Source organism: Haematobia irritans, chromosome 5, assembly GCF_050003625.1.
Source record: "Haematobia irritans isolate KBUSLIRL chromosome 5, ASM5000362v1, whole genome shotgun sequence".
Lineage (NCBI taxonomy): Eukaryota > Metazoa > Arthropoda > Insecta > Diptera > Muscidae > Haematobia > Haematobia irritans.
The window spans coordinates 19,105,155-19,129,205 of NC_134401.1; the positions used below are offsets into that span (position 1 = coordinate 19,105,155).

Sequence of the window (24,051 nt, forward strand, 5' to 3'; positions counted from 1 at the left end):
AAAGTTAACGAACATATAAAAGAAAAACTTATCAAAAAACATTTTCCCTTACTCTCAGGAATGGGGAGACTGACAGATTTTTCACATGTCAAAAGTGTAAGTAAATTAGGAAGTACATTTGAAATGTACTTCTTTTTAATTTGAGTGCCACGAATTTTGTTTTCCAATTCCAAGCAATGGAAATGAGAATTTGATTTTACAATTTTATCTGCCTAATGATACACTTCAATAAAAAAGTTCATATATATGGAGACTAAAACATCCATTCCTAAAAAAATTTCATAAAATTTCCTATAACAAGAAATTTTCAGAAAATTTCTATAAAAATGAAATTTTCATTAAATTTCCTATAGAAATTAAATTTTTAGAAAATTTCCTATAAAAATAAAATTTCATATAGAAATGAAATTTTCAGAAAATTTCCTATAGAAATTAAATTTTCAGAAAATTTCCTATAGAAATGAAATTTTCAGAAAATTTCCTATAGAAATGAAATTTTCAGAAAATTTCCTATAAAAATGAAATTTTCTGAAAATTTCCTATAAAAATGAAATTTTCTGAAAATTTCCTATAGAAATGAAATTTTCTGAAAATGTCCTATAAAAATGCAATTTTCAGAAAATTTCCTTTAGATATGAAATTTTCAGAAAATTTCCTATAGAAATTAAATTTTCAGAAAATTATCCTATTGAAAGGAAATTTTTAGAAAATTTCCTATAGATATAAAATTTTCCGAAAATTTCCTACAGAAATGAAAATTTCCTATAAAACTGAAATTTTCAGAAAATTTCCTTTAGAAATGATATTTTCATTTCCTATAAAAATTATATTTTCTGAAAATTTCCTATAGAAATGAAATTTTCAGAAAATTTCCAATAGAAATCAAATTTTCTGAAAATTTCCTATAGAAATGAAATTTTCATAAAATTTCCTATAGATATGACATTTTCATAAAATTTCCTATGGGAATGAAATTTTTCAAAAATTTCCTATAGAAATGAACTTTTTCAAAAATTTCCCATAAAAATGGAATATTCAGAAAATTTTCCTATAGAAAATTTCCTATAGAAATGAAAATTTCCTATAAAAATTAAATTTTCACAAAAAATTCCTATAGAAATTAAATTTTTCGAATATTTCCTACAGAACTTACATTTTTCAAAAAGTTCCTATCAAAATGAGATTTTCTGAAAATTTTCCTATAGAACGGAAATTTTCTGAAAATTTTTTTATACAACGGAAATTGTCTGAAAATTTCCTATCAAAATGAGATTTTCAGAAAATTTTCCTGTAGAAAGGAATTTTCCTTTAGAAATAAAATTTTTAGAAAATTTCCTATAGAAATTTTCCCATAGAAGGGAAATAAAACTTTCCGAAAAATTCCTATAAAACTGAAATTTTCAGAAAATTTCCTTTAGAAATGAGATTTTCAGAAAATTTCCTTTAGAAATGAGATTTTCAGAAAATTTCCTTTAGAAATAAAATTTTCAGAAAATTTCCGATAAAAATTAAATTTTCAAAAAATATCCGATAGAAATGATATTTTCATTTCCTATAGAAATGATATTTTCTGAGAATTTCCTATAGAAATGAAATTTTCAGAAAATTTCCTATAGAAATGAAATTTTTCGAAAATTTCCTACAGAACTTACCTTTTTCAAAAATTTCCTATCAAAATGAGATTTTCTGAAAATTTTCCTATAGAACGGAAATTTTCTGAAAATTTTTTTATAGAACGGAAATTGTCAGAAAATTTCCTATCAAAATGAGATTTTTAGAAAATTTTCCTATAGAAAGGAATTTTCCTCTAGAAATAAAATTTTTAGAAAATTTCCTATAGAAAATTTCCCATAGAAGGGAAATAAAACTTTCCGAAAAATTCCTATAAAACAGAAATTTTCAGAAAATTTCCTTTATAAATGAGATTTTCAGAAAATTTCCTTTAGAAAGAAAATTTTCAGAAAATTTCCGATAAAAATTAAATTTTCAAAAAATTTCCGATAGAAATTAAATTTTCAGAAAATTTCCAATAGAAATGATATTTTCATTTCCTATAGAAATTATATTTTCTGAAAATTTCGTATAGATATGAAATTTTCAGAAACTTTCCAATAGAAGTGAAATATTCAGAAAATTTCTTATAGAAATTTTCAGAAAATTTCTTATAGAAATTTTCAGAAACTTTCTTATAGAAATTTTCATAAAATTTCCAATAGGAATGAAATTTTCCGAAAAAATCCGAAATTTTCAGAAAATTTCCGATAGAAATTAAATGTTCAGAAAATTTCCTATGGAAATGAAATTTTCTGAAAATTTCCTACAGAAATGAAATTTTCTGAAAATTTCCTATAGAAACGAAATTTACAGAAAATTTCCTATAGATATGAAATTTTCAGAAACTTTCCTATAGAAGTGAAATATTCAGAAAATTTCTTACAGAAATTTTCATAAAATTTCCAATAGGAATGAAATTTTCCGAAAAAATCCGAAATTTTCAGAAAATTTCCTTTAGAAATAAAATTTTCAGAAAATTTCCGATAGAAATTAAATGCTCAGAAAATTTTCTATAGAAGGACGTTTTCACAAAATTTCCTATAGAAATGAAATTTTCTGAAAATTTCCTACAGAAATAAAATTTTCTGAAAATTTTCTATAGAAATTTAATTTAATGAAAATTTCCTATAGATATGAAATTTTCAGAAAATGTCATATATAAATGAAATATTCAGAAAATTTCCTGTAGAAATGAAATTTTCAGAAAATTTCATATAGAAATTAAATTTTCAGAAAATTTCCTTAGAAATGAAATTTTCAAAAAATTTCCTATAGAAATGAAATTTTCAGAAAATTTCCTATAGAAATGAAATTTTCAGACAAATTCCTATAGAAATAAAAATTTCAGAAAATTTCCTATAGAAATGAAATTTTCTTAAAATTTCCTATAGGAATGAAATTTTCCGAAAATTTCCTATAGAAATTATATATTTTTTGTTTGAAAATTTCCTATAGAAATATTTTCATTTCCTATAGAAATGTCATTTTCTGAAAATTTCCTATAGAAATTAAATTTTCTGAAAATTTCCTTTAGAAATGAAATTTTCATAAAATTTCCTATGGAAATGAAATTTTCATAACATTTCCTATAGATATGAAACTTTCATAAAATTTCCTATAGGAATGGAATTTTCCGAAAAAATCTGAAATTTTTATAAAATTTCCTATAGAAATCACATTTTTCGAAAAAAAACCAATAGAAATAAATATTTCCAAAAATTAGGCTTTATTTGATTTCATCAGTGTATCTACGTACAAAAACAGCCCCCGTCTAAATTATTTGACAAAAGATAGACACATAAATAAGCTTAAGAAAATATTTACTTTATTAACTTTTTACTCAATTTGCCACCGTGATTTGCTTTTGTGGCTTCTTTTCGATATTTACTTATGAGGTTGATGATGTTTCTTTAGAAAGAAAATTGCAGTATGCCTTAGGGTTTTGATAATCATAACAATTTCATTTAATATGTCTGTTATAGAGAGTTTACGCTTTGTTGACATTTTATATTCGAGTTTATTTACTTACGAATGGAGAAGGCCATAAGACAGAGAAAGGAAATTCGTATACTAGAAATTTTGCCCAAAACAACACACAAATTCGTATGAAATTTTTATTTAAACTTTGTCATAGGCATGTGTATGTGTCCATCTATAGAACATTCTTTTATCATATAAAAGATGTTTCTCTTTAAATTTTGTTTACCTATTAAGAGCATTACAAGTTAAACTAAATAATTTTTCTCTCTCACCCAAATAAATTTAATTGAGGGAAAATATTTGAAAAGCAATTTCCTAAGTAAAATATCCCTAAAAGTATCCCTCGTATTTCTATACAAAAGTTTGCCCTAATGTAGGCAATGAAATTTTATGTTATAACCAAAAGTTGGTTGTATGCATTAGGTCCTATTTGTAGTGGTGGCAGTAGAAGTGGAATCAAATGTGTGTAGGAGATCATTTAGGACGAGAAGTTTTTGCAAATGTACAACGAAATTATAAAATCTCGTATATACATAAACATTTATGGCTAACTTAATTTATAAATATACTGAGGAAGGTAGCCCTATAATATTTAAATTTCATAACATATGAAAACATGTTACAAATAAGACATACATGTTAAAATATTTAATTTACAGATTGACTGTAGTGAAAATTAAATCAAAGAAAGACGAATGTTTTTGTAAAACTCTATGAGCGTTTCTGAAATTTATATTTCAATAATAAAAAAAATGGAAAATGTAATGTAGGACATTTTTTAAAAATTTCATTTCTATAGAATATTTTCATTTCTATACGAAATTTTCTGAAAATTTCAATTCTATAGGAAATTTTCTAAGGACTTCATTTCTATCAGAAATTTTCTGAAAATTTAATTTCTACAGGAAATTTTCTAAAAAATTCATTTCCATAGGAAATTTTTTTAAAATTTCATTTCTATAGGAAAATTTCATTTCTATAGGAAATCTTCTGAAGATTTCATTTTCTAAAAATTTCATATCTATAGGAAATTTTCTGAAAATTTGATTTCTATAGGAAATTTTCTGAAAATTTCATTTCTATAGGATTTTTTTGAAAAGTTTAATTTATATGGGAAATTTTTTAAAAATTTAATTTCTATAGGAAATTTCCGAAAATTTCTGAAAATTTCATTTTTAAAGGAAATTTTCATTTTTATAGGAAATTTTTGGAAAACTTCATTTCTATAGGAAATTTCAATTCTATAGGAAATTTTCTGAAAATTTCAATTCTATAGGAAATTTTCTGAAGACTTCATTTCTATCAGAAATTTTCTGAAAATTTCATTTCTATAGGAAATTTTCTGAAAATTTCATTTCTATAGGAAATTTTCTGAAAATTTCATTTCTATAGGAAATCTTCTGAAGATTTCATTTTCTAAAAATTTCATTTCTATAGGAAAATTTCTGAAAATTTGATTTCTATAGGAAATTTTCTGAAAATTTCATTTCTATAGGATTTTTTTGAAAAATTTAATTTATATGGGAAATTTTTTAAAAATTTAATTTCTGTAGGAAATTTCCGAAAATTTCTGAAAATTTCATTTTTATAGGAAATTTTCTGAAATTTTCATTTCTATAGGAAATTTTCGGAAAATTTCATTTCCATAGGAAATTTTCGGAAAATTTCATTTCTATAGGAAATTTTTGGAAAACTTCATTTCTATAGGAAATTTTCGGAAAATTTCATTTCTATAGGAAATTTTCGGAAAATTTCATTTCTATAGGAAATTTTCTGAAAATTTCATTTCTATAGGAAATTTTCTGAAAATTTCATTTCTATAGGAAATTTTCGGAAAATTTTATTTCCTTAGTAAATTTTCAGGAAACTACATTTCTATAGGAAGTTTTAAGAAAATCTCATTTCTTGGAAAATTTTCAAATTTTTCTGAAAATTTCATTTCTAAGGAAATTTTCTGAAAATTTAATTTTTATATGAAATTTTCTGAAAATTTCATTTCTATAGGAAATTTTCTAAAAATTTCATTTCTAAAAATTGCATTTCTATAGGAAATTTTCTGAAAATTTCATTTCCATAGGAAATTTTCTAAAAATTTCATTTCCATAGGAAATTTTATGAAAATTTCATTTCTATAGGAAATTTTATGAAAATTTCATTTCTATAGGAAATTTTATGAAAATTTCATTTCTATAAGAAATTTTATGAAAATTTCATTTCTATAGGAAATTTTATGAAAACGTCACTTCTATAGGAAATTTTGTGAAAGTTTCATTTCTATAGGAAATTTTATGAAAACGTCACCTCTATAGGAATTTTTGTGAAAATTTCATTTCTATAGGAAATTTTCTGAAAATTTGAATTTTCTATAGAAAATTTTCGGAAAAATTTTATTTTCTATAGAAAAATTTCTGAAAATTTTATTTCTATAGGAAAATTTCTGAAAATTTAATTTCATAGGACATTTTCTGAAAATTTTATTTAATTTTTATTAATTTTCGGAAAAATTTTATTTGCTATAGAAAATTTTCTGAAAATTTTATTTCTATAGGAAAATTTCTGAAAATTTAATTTCATAGGAAATTTTCTGAAAATTTTAATTTTCGGAAAAATTTTATTTTCTATAGGAAATTTTCTGAAAATTTAACTGCTATATGAAATTTGCAAAAAAAATTGGATTTTTTTTTTGTTTTTGAAAATTTGTCATAGAAATTATTTTGTTTTTAATTTATGTAGCAAATTTTCTGAAAATTTCATTTCTATAGGAAATTTTCTGAAAATTGCATTTTCTAAATATTTCATTTCTATGGGAAATTTTCTGAAAATTTAATTTTATAATTGTAATTGTAAAATTAAAATATCATGCATTTGGACGTTAATTGCCTGTCTCAGTATCAGGCTAACATGAAAAATAATAAGTTTTTTTTTTTTAAACTCTATGAGCTTTTCTTAAATTTATATTGCAATAGAAAAATTTTGAAAATGTATCTTCTATAGGAAATTTTCGGAAAATTTCATTTTCATAGGATATTTTCGGAAAATTTCATTTCTATAGGAAATTTTCGGAAATTTTCCTTTTTATAGGAAATTTATTGAAAATTTCATATCTATAGGAATTTTCCTGAAAATTTCATTTCTATAGAAAATTTTCTAAAAATTTCATTTCTAAGGAAATTTTCTGAAAATTTCATTTCTATACGAAATTTTCTGAAGTATCCATTTTTATCAGAAATTTTCTGAAAATTTCATTTCTATAGGAAATTTTGTTAAGATTTCATTTCTATCAGAAATTTTCTGAAAATTTCATTTCTATAGGAAATTTTGTGAAAATTTCATTTCCATAGGAAATTTTTTTGAAAATTTCATTTCTATAGAAAACTTTATGAAAACGTCGCACACAGGGTTAGAATAGCCTGTTTTCTTGGATTAATTAAAAAAACAAAAATTAAGTATCGTTAAAATTTTTTGCACACGGTTACAGTATATAAAATTCTACATCACTTGTCGTTAAAATAAATTTCACAAGTGGTCTGGTATTTTTGTAGCGAAACTTCAAAGTCAAACTTCATAGAAATTTTTGTGCAAAACAGGCTGAAAAAAGTGAAAACGATCCCGTTGAAAATTTTATTTATTGTAAAAAGTATTGTAAACGTTAAACATTTTTCAATGGAACCATCAAGTTCAGGTTATTTTGCAAATACGTCGTTAACATTTGTGTCTCAAATTATGTGTGGAAGTGATTTAGATGTAGTTATTTATATTGAAAATGCCAAAAAAATAATATTTTTATATTTTAAATGGATATATAGTTATTATTCGTCCACATTTGTGTCATAATTTGTAGTTTATATTAAAGAGGACATAAATCTGTGTTATATTGCAAAATTTTACGCTGCCCTTTTGTGCTTTTTAGAAGCCATGCATTGTTTAATACAAGTGTTGCAGCAGTCAAATTAGCTAAAAGTCACATTGATATCGCGACTGGTGCTGTTGTTGTGTGTTGTGTTTTGTTGTTTTTCATGTTACTTTTTCTATTTATTTGTGCTCTTCTTTTCCGTATATTAATGTTGTTATTTTTGTTTCTTTTAATAATATTCTTTATTACAATAATATTTTGTTTTTGTTTATTTTAATAATAATCTTTGTTTTGACAAATAGTGATTGCCAGAGGAGGCAATTGATTTAATTGTACCTGCAGATCCGAACAAGAACTATTTCAGTGATGTTGAAGTTGCTGATGCTGCGGATGATGATAATGATGATGATGATAACGATAATGATGATGATAATGATGATGATGTGGATGATTAACTTTAAGATGTATAAAATGCAATGTTTAAGTTCTCATACTGTACTCCTTGCACTATATACCTACACTGATATTTGGGATTACTTAATAAAATTATACTCAAATATACTTAGAAAACATTTTTTTTTACTTATTTTAATGGCATTAACTGAAAAATAAAGAAAAATTATCCTAACATAGCTTCCCTGATTTGATCCAAGAAAATATGCTACTCTAACCCACTGTGCGTCGCTTCTATAGGAATTTTTGTGAAAATTTAATTTCTATAGGAAATTTTCTGAAAAATTTAATTTTCTAAAGAAAATTTTCGGAAGAATTTTATTTTCTATAGAAAATTTTCTGAATATTTTATTTCTATAGGAAAATTTCTGAAAATTTAACTGCTATATGAAATTTTCAAAAAATTGGATTTTTTTGTTTTTGAAAATTTGTCATATAAATTATTTTGTTTTTAATTTATGTAGCAAATTTTCTGAAAATTTCATATCTATAGGAAATTTTCTAAAAATGTCATTTCTATAGGAAATTTTCTGAAAATTTCATTTCTATAGGAAATTTTCTGAAAATTTTAATTTTCTATAGAAAATTTTGGGAAAAATTTTATTTTCTATAAAAAAAAAATATTTTTTTGAAAATTTCTTATAGAAATTATTTTGTTTTTAATTTATTTAACAAAATTTCTAAAAATCTCCTTTCTAAAGGATTTTTTCTAATGTTTGTTTAGCTTTGTTTACTAAAATGTCAAATGCATAAGACTTTGTTAAGAATTCCTTTGAATTCTTTTTCGGAAAACTGATCCCTAATTTTTGTATATTTTGTTACTCAGACTCAGGTTTCCAGTAAATTTGCATGCATTACCTAAAAAATACAGCATACCATGGGCAGTTTATTGATATGCATACTATAATTATACTGGAACACAACTAAGTGTAGATAAGCTCTCGTGGTACAAAAATGAAACTGCAAATGCCAGTACCCTAAACAGACGAAATAAGCTATAAAGAAAAGAAAATATAGTTGTTTTCTTTTCAACTCTCATGAAAACAAAATGTCTTGAGATATAAAAGAGATAGGGAACAAAAAACCGAAGCATGCTTTTAGGAAGTGAAGGTCTATTACCTTTTTTTATAGTTTCTTGCATACCTTTTGTGATCATAAATAAATTTTGCATAGAAACGATAGTATTATGGAAAAGAAAGCATCTACGATTACCAGAAAACCAGGTGTGCGGATAATAGTAAAGAAACCACCCACACAGACACACACACACACTTTCAGAGGATTATAGCAAATGTTTACTACTTAAGAATATTGTATAGCATACTTTTAGGATTTAATTTATTAGCTATGCCCATATAATGACCTACTTTAGAGGATAATCTTATGTCCTAAATGAAAAAGGAAATGTCATTTTCATATAAATGTGAAACAATCCTTAGAAGCACTTTTAAATAGATTTTAAAGAATAATTTAAGATAGTTTTATATACAAAGGTTGAAAGCAGATAATATCATTGTATAATTAACATTTCTTGTTTATGACATTGCAGAGAGATCTTAGCGTAGGTGTTTTGAGAACTTTAAAGGCAACAATAGGGTCAACTTGTTGTTTTTATGTCCATTCTTTCTACTTGAAAAGGGTCAGCAATTTAAGAAGTTTATGTTTTCGAAATGTTTTTGTTTACACTTAACCTAAAGAGTGGACGTTTACACTTTGTTTAACATCAGTTGAACATGATGATGCAAAGGTAAACTGTTATGGGTACTTAAAGGAGTATCATAATAAAACAAGATAAAGAAAAAAAATAGCAGACAACTAATGGATGGAGAAGTAAGGAGAATTAAGGGGGTTCTTTAAGAATATTTGAAAATAATCCAAGAATGGAAAGATACTTCTACTAAAATTGTGTGTTTTGACATGGCGTAGGTTCAATGAAACTTTGAAGGCCATTATTGCCAAGGATGATAGACATTATGCATTTTTTTTTTTTAAGATTGAGCCAACGAAGTTTTCCATTAACACAAAAACAATTCTCTATTGGGGGGAATCATTTCCAAGAATTCCTTCTTGTGTTTCTACTGATCCAAAAGCCAGGATAGAACAAAACCCAGGGTCTTGGTTCGTTTGACAGTATCTCCGTTACACTGGTAATCGAATTTTTTTGACTAAAGTTACCCGCAACGTAGAGAGCATTTCTTTTTAGTTTTTATAACATTAGCCTTTATGGTGAGTTAGATTAAATTGTAGATTTTATGAATTGGGAACGAATTGAGATAACGGAGAACCCAAATCCTCATAATAAACAGAGATCAGGGGTCCATTTCTAAATTGCAATGATCTGTGAAACACGGCCGTACATATGATCATCCCATAGAGCGAGGCAGATGAGATTATGTAATTTATCACATCAAATCCCACGACGCTCAAATTTAGAAACTAAATAAAGCTATGGGTATTGCCAATGAGCCTAATCGGAACTGGGAGTAGAGAACCCGTATATCCAAAACAAAGAATGATCTAAAGCCGATTTGGGCTAGGACGATGGATGAGATCCAAGACGGACACATGTCCGCCTTTTTGATCTACTGACTTCGAAGTCTTGAGATTCCACAGAAGTATTGTGTTGATTCCTTGGAATCCCATGTATATGGTTTATAGGGCAATAGCTACGATACTTTTCAAGGGAGACTGATAGACTTCTATTCTCCTAGGCTTCATGGATATCCGCATGGATGTTTTGAGAACTAGAATAGGGTAGATACCGTGACTAGTTGAGCTAGAATGGTAGACGTGGGCCAAGCGGGCACATGACCGACCTTCTGATCTACTGTCTTGGCAGTCTGGAAAGTGTTGTATTGAGTCCTTCTTGGGGACTAGAATGGGGTAGGTTAGGTTAGGTTAAAGTGGCAGCCCGATTAAGATTCAGGCTCACTTAGACTGTTCAGTCCATTGTGATACCACATTAACTAAAAGTACCTATTACATATGGGCACTTCTAGTTTTTGGGGTAGTTAACGTGACTAGTGGGGATAGTACGCTGGACGAGGGCAATGGTCCAATGAGAGCATATGTCCGCCTCTTTGATCTACTGACTTCGAAATCTGCAGATTCCTCAGGGCAATAGCGACGAGACTTTTGTGGAGCTTGGCGTGCGCATTGATCTATCAGACTTCAATAGCAGTTTCAAGGGAGTCTGATAGCCTATGTGTGCAAAAGAAGTAGGCTTCATAGCGTTCCGCATGGAGGTGTTGGTAAATGTAATGGTGTAGTTACCATGACGAGTTGGGCTAGGACGGTGGATGAGAGCCAAGATTTCTATAGGAAATTTTCTGAAAAATTCATTTCTATAGGAAATTTTCTAAAAATTTCATTTCTGTAGGAAATTTTCTAAAAATTTAATTTCTATAGGAAATTTTCTGAAAATTTAATTTCTAAGGAAATTTTCGGAAATTTTCATTTCTATAGGAAATTTTCTGAAAATTTCATTTCTATAGGAAATTCTTTGAAAATTTCATTTCTATAGGAAGTTTTATGAAAACGTCACTTCTATAGGAAATTTTGTGAAAATTTCATTTCTATAGGAAATTTTGTGAAAAATTTAATTTTCGATAGAAAATTTTCGGAAAAATTTTATTTTCTATAGCAAATTTTCTGAAAATTTCATTTGTATAGGAAATTTTCTGAAAATTTAATTTCTATAGGAAATTTTCTGAAAATTTAATTTCTATAGGAAATTTTCTGAAAATTTCATTTCTATAGGAAATTTTCTGAAAATTTCATTTCTATAGGAAATTTTCTGAAAATTTCATTTCTATAGGAAATTTTCTGAAAATTTTTATTTTCAATTATATTTGCTTAGTTCGGCTTGAGGTCATGTGAATAAAAACAGATGTTGTTGTTTTTTGAGTTGTATTTTTATATTTAAAATTTTCCAATATTTCGAGACATCTCCGATGCTCGTCTTCAGGGAAATTACTTTAAACAAAAAGAAAAAACATTTAACACATTAACAAAAAAAAAAAAAAAAAAAATATATCATTACATGAAAAACACAGATAATTACATTTAAATTTAAAGAACAGTGAACTTCTTTACAAGGGAGTATATTTACAACTAAAAGCTAATCTGTCTTTCTATATTTTTGTACAATATTTCTATAAATATGTGCACAATGGTCCGTATCAGTCTTAAAATTCATTCGTCTTTCTGCAGGTACATTTATAATATGTAGCATCTCCAGAGTAAATCTCCTTTTATAATTGGTTTCTTGCGTCAAAATATCTACGTCCTTAAAGTTTGGTTTGTGTCCTGTTAAAGTGCAATGTGCTGCAAGTGCCGTCTTTTGCTCCAAGGGCTTATCAGTGGCTTTCTGATCAGATTTATGCCCTGAGAGTCTAGTTTTTAATTTGGTTTTCGTTGTACCAATATATACTTTTTGGCAAGTATCAGAGTCATTTCCATTGCATTTGATCTTATATACTACGTTTGACTTGTCTTCTTTCTTAATTTTGGATTTTGTCTTGCTGAAGAATTGATTTACTGTATTATGAGTCCTTTGTGCAATTTGAAATTTGTCCTTATTTAGCATGTTAGATGATTTGAATCTTTCCGAGAATTGGGGGACATATGTCAAGGGTTAGGTTAGGTTAGGTTAGGTTATGTGGCAGCCCGATGTATCAGGCTCACTTAGACTATTCAGTCCATTGTGATACCACATTGGTGAACTTCTCTCTTATCACTGAGTGCTGCCCGATTCCATATTAAGCTCAATGACAAGGGACCTCCTTTTTATAGCCGAGTCCGAACGGCGTTCCACATTATGGTGAAACCACTTAGAGAAGCTTTGAAACCCTCAGAAATGTCACCAGCATTACTGAGGAGGGATAATCCACCGCTGAAAAACTTTTTGGTGTTCGGTCGTAGCAGGAATCGAACCCACGACCTTGTGTATGCAAGGCGGGCATGCTAACCATTGCACCACGGTGGCTCCCGTGGTTTATAGGACCCAAGTTTTCTCTTCCGACAACAACAACTTCCTTTCCGTTGTTCAATGTTATAGCTGAAGGCGATGAGTGCATACAAACATTAGACAATAAAGAAGAACAAGAGAACGCGAGAGTACGTTTAGCTTCTCTTATAGATGACCACATACAATAGACTAAACCAAATAAGAAAGAGAAATTTATACTTGACACAGTGGGGGAGACACGGAAATATCTAAAGGAAAATAAAGATTTACTTATTCTAACTGCTGATAAAGGGGGAAAAACCGTAGCGATGTATAAAGACGATTATGACATAAAGATGAAAAATATTTTAAGAGATATTTGTACATATAGACGCTTAAAAAGAGATCCGACATCAACACTACAAACCAAAAATAACAAACTGGTGGAAAAATTATTCAGAATGAACATCATTGACACCAACGAAAAATTAAAATTGATATGTAAAACTGCTAACGCCCCTCGAATTTATGGACTTCCGAAGATACATAAGGAAGGAGTCCCTGTAAGACCGATATGTTCTTCAATAAATTCCCCCTCTTATGAACTATCAAAATATATTGTAAATATTTTGAAAAATTTGACGAAAGATTCCAAATATAATGTAAAGGACGCAATTGAATTTAAGAATAAAACCAGTAATATTAAGATTGAGGACAATGAAACAATGATCTCGTTTGACGTAGTATCTCTTTTTCCAAGTATTCCAGTAAATTTGGCGATTAAGATTATAAAAGAAAAATGGGACGAAATAAAGGACTATACGAAGATACCGATGGATATTTTTATAGAAATGTTAACTTTTTGCATAAAGGACTCAAGATATTTTGTATATGATGACAAGGTGTATGAGCAACGTAAAGGAATGCCAATGGGATCACCAGCTTCACCTATTATCGCCGATATTGTAATGGAAGTACTCTTGGACTCAGTATTGGAAAAATTGACTATTAAACCAAAAATAATGACAAAATATGTAGATGATCTGTTCTGTATTTTGAATAAAAATGACGTTCAGGCCACTTTATCAGCTTTAAACGCCTTTGATAGACAAATTCAATTTACGATGGAAACAGAAGAGGACAACAAGTTACCATACTTAGATACCATAATTCTAAGGCACAGAAATGGAATAAAAATTAACTGGTATCAAAAGCCAACAGCCACAGGACGATTGATAAATTTCAACTCCAAACATCCTAGACGAGTTATAATGAATACGGCTACAAATTTTATAAGAAGAGTACACGATATCAGCGACAAAATATTTCATAAGGACAACGAAGATAAGATAAGGACCATATTGCGATTAAATGATTTCCCGAATAAGACGATTGACGACCTAATACAACATGTAAAAGAACAACAACATATCAAACATGACGAAATTGAACCCAAAATTTATAAACCCTTGACATATGTCCCCCAATTCTCGGAAAGATTCAAATCATCTAACATGCTAAATAAGGACAAATTTCAAATTGCACAAAGGACTCATAATACAGTAAATCAATTCTTCAGCAAGACAAAATCCAAAATTAAGAAAGAAGACAAGTCAAACGTAGTATATAAGATCAAATGCAATGGAAATGACTCTGATACTTGCCAAAAAGTATATATTGGTACAACGAAAACCAAATTAAAAACTAGACTCTCAGGGCATAAATCTGATCAGAAAGCCACTGATAAGCCCTTGGAGCAAAAGACGGCACTTGCAGCACATTGCACTTTAACAGGACACAAACCAAACTTTAAGGACGTAGATATTTTGACGCAAGAAACCAATTATAAAAGGAGATTTACTCTGGAGATGCTACATATTATAAATGTACCTGCAGAAAGACGAATGAATTTTAAGACTGATACGGACCATTGTGCACATATTTATAGAAATATTGTACAAAAATATAGAAAGACAGATTAGCTTTTAGTTGTAAATATACTCCCTTGTAAAGAAGTTCACTGTTCTTTAAATTTAAATGTAATTATCTGTGTTTTTCATGTAATGATATTTTTTTTTTTTTTTTTTTTTTTTTTTTTTTTTTTTTTTTTTTTTGTTAATGTGTTAAATGTTTTTTCTTTTTGTTTAAAGTAATTTCCCTGAAGACGAGCATCGGAGATGTCTCGAAATATTGGAAAATTTTAAATATAAAAATACAACTCAAAAAACAACAACATCTGTTTTTATTCACATGACCTCAAGCCGAACTAAGCAAATATAATTAAAAGTTTAAAGGTCAACTAATTAAAACAACAATTTTTATTTTCTATAGGAATGAGAGCCAAGAGGGACACATGTCCGACTTTTTAATCTACTGACTTGGCAGTCGGAGGATTCCACAAAAGTGTTGTGTTGAGTCCTTGGAATCCCATGCCTGTGGTTTATAGGGCAATACCGACGAAACTTTTAAGCGCTAGACGTCCACATTGACCAATCAGAGTCCAATACCAGTTTCAAGGGAGTCTGATAGACTTTTATACACATAGGCTTCATGAAATTCCGCATGGAGGTGTTGGGAAATGTAATGGTGTAGTTAGCGTGACGAGTTGGGCTAGGACGGTGGATATGAGCCAAGAGGGACACATGTCCCACCTTTAATCTACTGATTTGCAAGTATTGAGATTCCACAGAAGTATTGTGTTGAGTCCTTGGAATCCCATGTCGATGGTTTATAGGGCAATAGCGACGGGCCTTTTATGGCGCTGGACGTCCGCATTGATCTATCAGACTCCAATAACAGTTTCAAGGCAGACTGATAGAATTCTATGCTCGTAGGCTTCATTGCACAAAAAGTGTTGTGTTGAGTCCTTGAAATCCCATGTCTGTGGTTTATAGGGAAATAGTGACGAGACTTTTATGAAGCTAGACGTCCACATTGATCTATCAGACTCTTAAAGCAGTTTCAAGGGAGACTGATAGACTTATACACTCATACACAGAAAAAAATTTCACGAAAAATTTTCCAATTAAAATTTTAATTGAGTTTTAAAATATATTCAATTAAAAATTTAATTGAATCAACAAATTTTTTAATTGAAAAAAAAATCAATCACGAAAATTAATAATATCAATTAGTTTTTAATTGAATCAATTAATTTTTTAATTGACCTTCAATTAATTTTTTAATTGATACTATCATTTCTGTGATTGAAGACATTTCAATTAAAAATTAATTGGATTAATTAATTTCGTGATTGAATCAGAAAAAATTTTTTTTTGTGTGTAGGTTTCATGAATAACCGTATGGAGGTGTTGAGAAGTGGAATAGGGTAGTTACCGTGACTAGTGATGATAAGACGCTAGACGAGGGCCATGGTTCTAGGAGGGCACATGTCCGACCTTTTAATTTACTGACTTGGAAGTCTAGAGATTCCACAGAAGTGTTGTGTTGAGTCCTTGGAATCCGAGGTCTATGGTTTATAGGGCAATAGCAACGAGACTTTCATGGCGCTAGACGTCCACATTGGTCTATCGGACTCCTATAGCAGTTTCAAGGGAGTCTGATCAAATCAATACTCATATGTATTATGGAGGAGTCTGGGGATTCCAGAGGAGATTTGAGGTGAGTCGTTAGGTTAGGTTAGGTGGCAGCCCGATGTATCAGGCTCACTTAGACTATTCAGTCCATTGTGATACCACATTGGTGAACTTCTCTCTTATCACTCAGTGCTGCGCGATTCCATGTTAAGCTCAATGACAAGAGACCTAATTTTTATAGCCGAGTCCGAACGGCATCCCCATTGCAGTGAAACCACTTAGAGAAGCTTTTAAAGCCTCAGAAATGTCACCAGCATTACTGAGGTGGGATAATCCATCGCTGAAAAACTTTTTGGTGTTCGGTAGAAGCAGGAATCGAACCCACGACCTTGTATATGAGGGCATGCTAGCCATTGCACCACGGTGGTGAGTCCTTGGAAAGCCACATCTATGGCTTATTGGATATAAAGGGTGATTCTTTTGAGGTTAGGATTTTCATGCATTAGTATTTGACAGATCACGTGGGATTTCAGACATGGTGTCAAAGAGAAAGATGCTCAGTATGCTTTGACATTTCATCATGAATAGACTTACTAACGAGCAACGCTTGCAAATCATTGAATTTTATTACCAAAATCAGTGGCAGAAAATCCGCTTTTTTATCGACAAATTTTGTTCAGCGATGAGGCTCATTTCTGGTTGAATGGCTACGTAAATAAGCAAAATTGCCGCATTTGGAGTGAAGAGCAACCAGAAGCCGTTCAAGAACTGCCCATGCATCCCGAAAAATGCACTGTTTGGTGTGGTTTGTACGCTGGTGGAATCATTGGACCGTATTTTTTCAAAGATGCTGTTGGACGCAACGTTACGGTGAATGGCGATCGCTATCGTTCGATGCTAACAAACTTTTTGTTGCCAAAAATGGAAGAACTGAACTTGGTTGACATGTGGTTTCAACAAGATGGCGCTACATGCCACACAGCTCGCGATTCTATGGCCATTTTGAGGGAAAACTTCAGAGAACAATTCATCTCAAGAAATGGACCGGTAAGTTGGCCACCAAGATCATGCGATTTGACGCCTTTAGACTATTTTTTGTGGGGCTACGTCAAGTCTAAAGTCTACAGAAATAAGCCAGCAACTATTCCAGCTTTGGAAGACAACATTTCCGAAGAAATTCGGGCTATTCCGGCCGAAATGCTCGAAAAAGTTGCCCAAAATTGGACTTTCCGAATGGACCACCTAAGACGCAGCCGCGGTCAACATTTAAATGAAATTATCTTCAAAAAGTAAATGTCATGGACCAATCTAACGTTTCAAATAAAGAACCGATGAGATTTTGCAAATTTTATGCGTTTTTTTTTTAAAAAAAGTTATCAAGCTCTTAACAAATCACCCTTTATGTATCATGCATGACATGTTGCTTGACCGGGTGTTAGGATGTGGTCAATTCACCATGGGATGCATGGAGCTGATTTCCGATGTTGTTATCTACATTGGGTGCCTAGCATTCATGTTGAATCTCTTGGATCTCATCCAATTTTTTCATTTTAAGTATTTAACATCACCACAAACCTGGTAGATGCAGTAAAACAAACACTAAGGAACCACAGCAAATTCTGAAGTTTCTTTTTTCGTTGAACCGTCGTGTTCATCTCTGATGCGAATCCACAGTTTATTGAATCGTTGGGAGTAATTTGCCAAAAATATTCATTATGAATATAGTACCTCGAACATGCTTAACCTGACCTTATCCAAGGCCATGCCATGGAATTATTCTGTCTCAAACTTTGCATGTCACTTAAATCAATATTATGCACTTGTAAAAGTACCTTCTACCTTTCCATCAAAATCACCTGCACATGACGTCTTATACATAAACTCGTGTATAAATTAATTTTCTTTGTAGAACTTTCATATGTCAGCAGGAAGTGAAGGCAAATAACAAAACAATTGCCTTAATAAGTTTACGTGTCACCAAAAGTTTTCACTTGTGTTTTTTGATGCTGCTTCAATTATTTCGTTGAATATTTTTTGGGGGTGGGGCAATAATTACCGTTACCTTGTTCAATCAAGGCCATATGTTTGCCAGTTGATTTTGCGGCACGGAAGCTTTTAAAAGTTTGAATGTCACATATTTACCTGAAATTAAAAACATGAAACGAAATATATAAAAAAGTTTGATAAAATTCGAGAGGAAATTAAAAATAGCCAATGTTGTGTGATAATCTAAATTATTTGGTTGTGTAGGATATTTTTAGGCTAGTATATAAGCATGGTCTAACTTCAAGGGTGATGGCAACAACCAGCTTTCATTTGTGCCCAAAATCCATCCTACCACCCACAGCTATTGTTTGCAGTATTTTATTGTTTCTTCTTTTGGGGCCTGGTATCACAAACTAATCCACACTCCCCCGTATCAACAACACAAAAGGGAGTGAGTCAGTCGATGTATAGAGCTAGGTGTCACAAGCAAAACGTTTTGGAAACTTTTTAATTAAATGAATTTCAATAAACTAATTAAAATATAATTACTTTGTGTCATCGTATGTATCCTTAACGATAAATAAAAATATACCAAGTAAGACTATTGCAAAGAAGCCTGTACCTGAGCTGGGCTGTCTCCATGTTTCAAAAAGACTTCGAATGGAATAGAATAAGCTGTCTGTTGTGGACCACAAAAAGCAATAGAAACTCATATTATTACCACTAACATCTCAGACCAGAATTTTCTTTATTTTTTGGCATAGCGCCCGTAAATCTATGTTAAGGTAATATGCCGCCAAAACCAGCCAACAAAAACAAAAATCACTTTCAATTAAATTTAATACACATTTAATTAGGAACTGACAGCTCCACTCCAGCAAGAACTCATCTATACCATAATATGGTGCTATCGTAAAAGGCAGACACCAAAAAAATTGAAAAAAAAGTTCTTATCCTATCAGCTACGGAAATGGTTTGGAGATATCTTACGTAAAACAGGATGATAGAAACGAGTGGGTTCCCGGAGAGGGAGAGAAAGCGAAAAGGAAAATTATTGTGAATTAATAATCGCTTATTGGGAAAATTATAAATGGAAGAGTAAAAAAAGAAATCACACCATTACCTCTACCCTATGGCATGAATTAACTAGATTAAGGTTTTTAGTGAGCAGGATAGGAATAAACCACAAGTAAATCATTGCTAACACAGTTGACAAACTAGCAAAACCAAACTGAAAAGATTGGAAAGTATGTTGCAGATATTGTCTATTATTTGTTATACCTATAAGCCCCATTTTCATGAAGCTCCGTTAGTGCTACGTTAGCTAACGAACTTCTAAATCGTGCTATGTACATATCTGTCATCTTGCACATATATTCCATATGCCAGTTATAAACTTAACTGCTGAAAATTTGTCAGTTAAAGATAACCAGAGAAAAGATATTTTCATTTTTCTCTCTGTTAACTGGCACTTAAAGCTTAACGGAGCTACATGAAAATGGCCTTTAGTAGAATTTAATAATAATGCCAAAATTTCCAAATTTCCAATACTGGGGTCGGGGTTACAGTTGCCTCATTTTAGTGGCTAATTGCCACTATTTTCAAGCGTTGATATTTTTGCCACCAAATATCATACTTTCACATAACATCTTGGTTTCCAAACGACACCTACATCACTCTTTTCGATTCGTAGCCTTTTCCGGATACCAGTTAATATTTGATTTGAATACATTTGTGTCCTAGACTAGTATTCGCAACGTGGTCACGGTCATGCCTTTATCTTTTCACAGTCCCGATACCTTCACTTGGGTTCGGTCATGCCACGACCCTTCCTAGCCGTCATATTTTTATTTGTGTTCTAATCGTGGTCATATTCACGATCTCTCACTAGGTATTTTGTCACCGATCAATATCATCCACAAGGCCAACAACACGTACACTGAAACAATGTAACTTATGCACAGGAATTGGTAAATTGTGGTCAACAGTGAGAGCCCTCTCGAACCCCGCTACAAGGGATGATGGGATTTCAGTCACCTGAAATCCCATCATCCCGACGTGACTGTGACTGATCCGAAGAGATGCGCCAAATACTTCAACCGACTGTTTGTCGAGCATCCCGAGAGTGATAGAGCGAAAACGAGAGCCACTCGTCGCATGCGTGGTCTCCGAGACGACGACACACCACAATTTACCGCAGCCGAAGCTACCAATGTCATCAACAGCGCGAAACCATCTAAGGCGCTGGGCCCAGACGAAATTTCAATGCTAATGCTGAAGCATCTGGGAATACTGGGAGTTGAGTACCTGACCAGACTCCTCAATTTGTCCTTGGAATCACTCATTATACCCGATGTCTGGAAGATGGGAAGAGTAATTCCCCTACTGAAGCCAGGCAAAGATTCGAGTAAAGGTGAATCGTACAGACCGATATCCCTTCTCTCGCCAGTAGCCAAGGCACTACTCCTCCCCAGCCTTGTGGAGAATTTTCCAGCTGCCCACCATCAACATGCATTCCGTAAGGTACACAGTACTACGACAGCCTTACATGCCATTTCGACACATATCAATAGGGGACTTAATCAGCCCAAGCCGTGTCATAGGACGGTCCTCGTGGCGCTTGACCTATCGAAAGCGTTCGATACGGTCAACCATGCCACATTATTCGAGGACATCGAGAACACGTCCCTACCAGCAGGAACGAAGCGTTGGGTTCTGAAGTATATATGTGGACGCCAGTCGTACGTGGAATTCAGGGACAAGAAGTCAAAACCCCGTAGAGTTAAACAGGGAGTTCCCCAGGGCGGGGTGATATCTCCGGCACTGTTTAACCTCTACCTGTCCTCGATTCCACCCCCTCCTGACGGCGTCGAGATTGTGTCTTATGCGGACGATTGCACAATCATGGCATCCGGGCCCATTGTTGATGACATTTGCGATCGATTAAATGTCTACCTCGCTGATCTTACCAGTTATTTCACTTCAAGAAATTTGAGGATATCTCCCACCAAATCCTCAGCCACACTATTCACTACATGGACGGCGGAAGTACGCAGGCAGTTGAATGTCAGAGTCGATGGCGAAACAATTCCGACAACAAATTACCCCCAAGATTCTCGGTGTCACATTCGACAGCCTTTATAAGTCGTCCGCCCATGCCACTGCAATTTGAGATAAGCTCCGCGGTAGAAACAAGGTCCTCAAGTCTCTTGCCGGCAGCACTTGGGGTGCGGACAAAGAAACCTTGTTAACTACATATAAGGCAATTGGCCGGTGAGCGGCCAATAGCGGTAATAGCGGTGAGAAGCTACAAGGTTAATCCTGTTCTCGGAGTCCGACCGCCGCCCATTGCACCGGAGGAGAGAGACCTCCCACGGCAGACAAGGGTAGTTTTGGCCCAACTAAGATCAGGCAAGTGTAGCCGCCTCAATTCATACTTATCAGTGATTGATAGCAGCGTAGCTGACGTGTGTCCCATATGTAATCAAGGGCCACATGACACTCGTCACATTTTTGCTTGCCCAGCTACGCCTACCCGTCTCACTACCAGATCACTCTGGACACACCCCATCCTTGTCGCAGAGTTCCTTGATCTGGCTACCAGTTGAACTACACAAGCATAGAACAAAATGGATGAAACTACATTAAAAACTGTTACAACAACAACATCCACAAGGCCAACCGCAATCGTCTTGTGGTTCAGCACTTTACTCCATTTTTATCAGTATCACTATCCCACTGATGTTACTGCAATCCTGCCGCGACAACGAATACGTGTGCGTCCTAGACTGGGCTTTGAACGTGGTCACAGTCATGCCTTTCTCTTTTCGCAGTCTCTTTACATTACATGGGTTCTGAACGCGTCCTTTCCTCTCTCTCTTCTCATCCTATTTTCTAGGACTTGTGTTCCGACCGTGATCACATTTACTTTCTCTTACTAGATGTTTTGTTACCGATCAAGATCATCGACAAGGTCAACCTCAGCCGTCTTTAGTAGATTTACCGCATATTTATCACAATAACCGCCCATCGACAACACTTTTCGAATCAGGACCTTTCCAGGCCACCAGTTAACATTTGATCTGTATTCGCGTGTGTCCTTCAATTGTATTCCGAACGTGGCCACAGTCATGCCTTTCTCTTTTCACAGTCCCGATACCTTGACTTGGGTGCCGCGATTATGTCCTTTCCTCTCTCTCCATCACATTTTCCGAGCGTACTCACGTTCACGTTTTCTCACCACGTGTTTTGTCAACGATCAATATCATCGACAAAGTCAACCTCAGCCGCCTTGTGGTTTAGTATTTTACCGCATAGTTATCAGAATCACCACCCCGTTGACATTACGATTGCGTCCTAGACTGGGTTTCGAACGGGGTCACAGTCACACCTTTCCCTTCTCACAATCTCTTTACCTTAACTAGGGTTCCGAGCACGGCTACATCCCTTCCACTCTCATCACATTTCCGATCGTGTTCACATTCTCCATCCTCACTAAGAGTTTTGTCACCGATCAAGATCATCCTCAAGATCAAACTCAGCTTTCTTGTGGTTTAGCATTTTAGCTCATGTTTATCAGAATCAACGTCCCATTGACATTACAAGTACCGGCATCACAACGCGGCACACGTCGACAGCAACCTCATATTGGTTTTCATCATCCTTACGTCCTAATCGTCTTTAGCTTCAACCATGGTCACGTTCCTGAGCCCGTTCCTTAAGCCAGTTTTGATAAAGGTCACAGTCTCTGGTTTCCCAATCACGTGGCCTTCGACGACCCGTGTCCTGCCATTCCATGTCATATTCATTCTATAATCTTCTAACCCGTTTCATCAACTATCCGGCAGGTGATCTGCTGACGATCGGTGTGTCGATAAAGGTCACACTTCCGCCATCATATGCCTTTCGGCTACTTGTGTCCTGCTGAAGGTCACAGACTTCTAGGCCGTTTTGCCTAGTATCCCGCAGGTAACTGGTAGCGACCAGTGTCACCTGGTTTCCCAAGCATGTGTCCTTCGACCACCAGTGACCTGTTCAAGGTCTTAGCCATTCTATAACCTTCTATCCTGTTTCCTCAACTAGCTCGCAAGTGACTCTACTGACGTGCTGTGTGTCGATAAAGGCCACAGACCCCAGTTTCCACCAGCATGTGCCTTTCGGCTACTCGCCGAAAGACTTCTAGGTCGTTTTTCCATGTGACTACTGGCGATCAGTGTACCGATTAAGGCCAAAGTCCTAGGTTCCCACCATCATGTGAGCCACCGTGGTGCAATGGTTAGCATGCCCGCTTCGCATACACAAGGTCGTGGGTTCGATACCAGCTTCGACCGAACACCAAAAAGTTTTTCAGCGGTGGATTATCCCACCTCAGTAATGCTGGTGCTATTTCTGAGGGTTTCAAAGCTTCTCTAAGTGGTTTCACTGCAATGTGGAACGCCGTTCGGACTAGGCTATAAAAAGGAGGTCCCTTGTCATTGAGCTTAACATTGAATCGGCCAGCACTCAGTGATAAGAGAGAAGCTCACCAATGTGGTTTCACAATGGACTGAATATTCTAAGTGAGCATGTGTGCCTGTGCCCCGTATCCTGCTGAAGGTCTTAGACAGCTAGAATTCCCACAAGTGACGCCCCGTTAAGTTCTCCTGAATGACTCTCGTTCCGATGCAGGTCATTAGCCCATTATTCTAAAATTCAAGGATATTAACAATTCCACAAGTGGTATACCAAAAATATGAGTCGGA

The 24,051-nt window shown here is 32.8% G+C and overlaps 2 protein-coding genes across 2 annotated transcripts in view; one reads left to right on the plus strand and one right to left on the minus strand.

The window, feature by feature from the left end:
- CSN7 (COP9 signalosome subunit 7) overlaps positions 1-24,051 on the minus strand; it is a 165,692-nt gene that overhangs the window by 108,931 nt on the left and 32,710 nt on the right. The gene's annotated exons all lie outside the window — the stretch shown is intronic.
- Positions 13,661-15,043, plus strand: LOC142238627 (uncharacterized). Its single transcript, XM_075310314.1, has 2 exons — positions 13,661-14,827; positions 14,939-15,043. The coding sequence occupies exon 1, from the start codon at positions 13,712-13,714 to the stop codon at positions 14,768-14,770; it is 1,059 nt and encodes a 352-aa protein (XP_075166429.1). The 5' UTR covers positions 13,661-13,711; the 3' UTR covers positions 14,771-14,827; positions 14,939-15,043.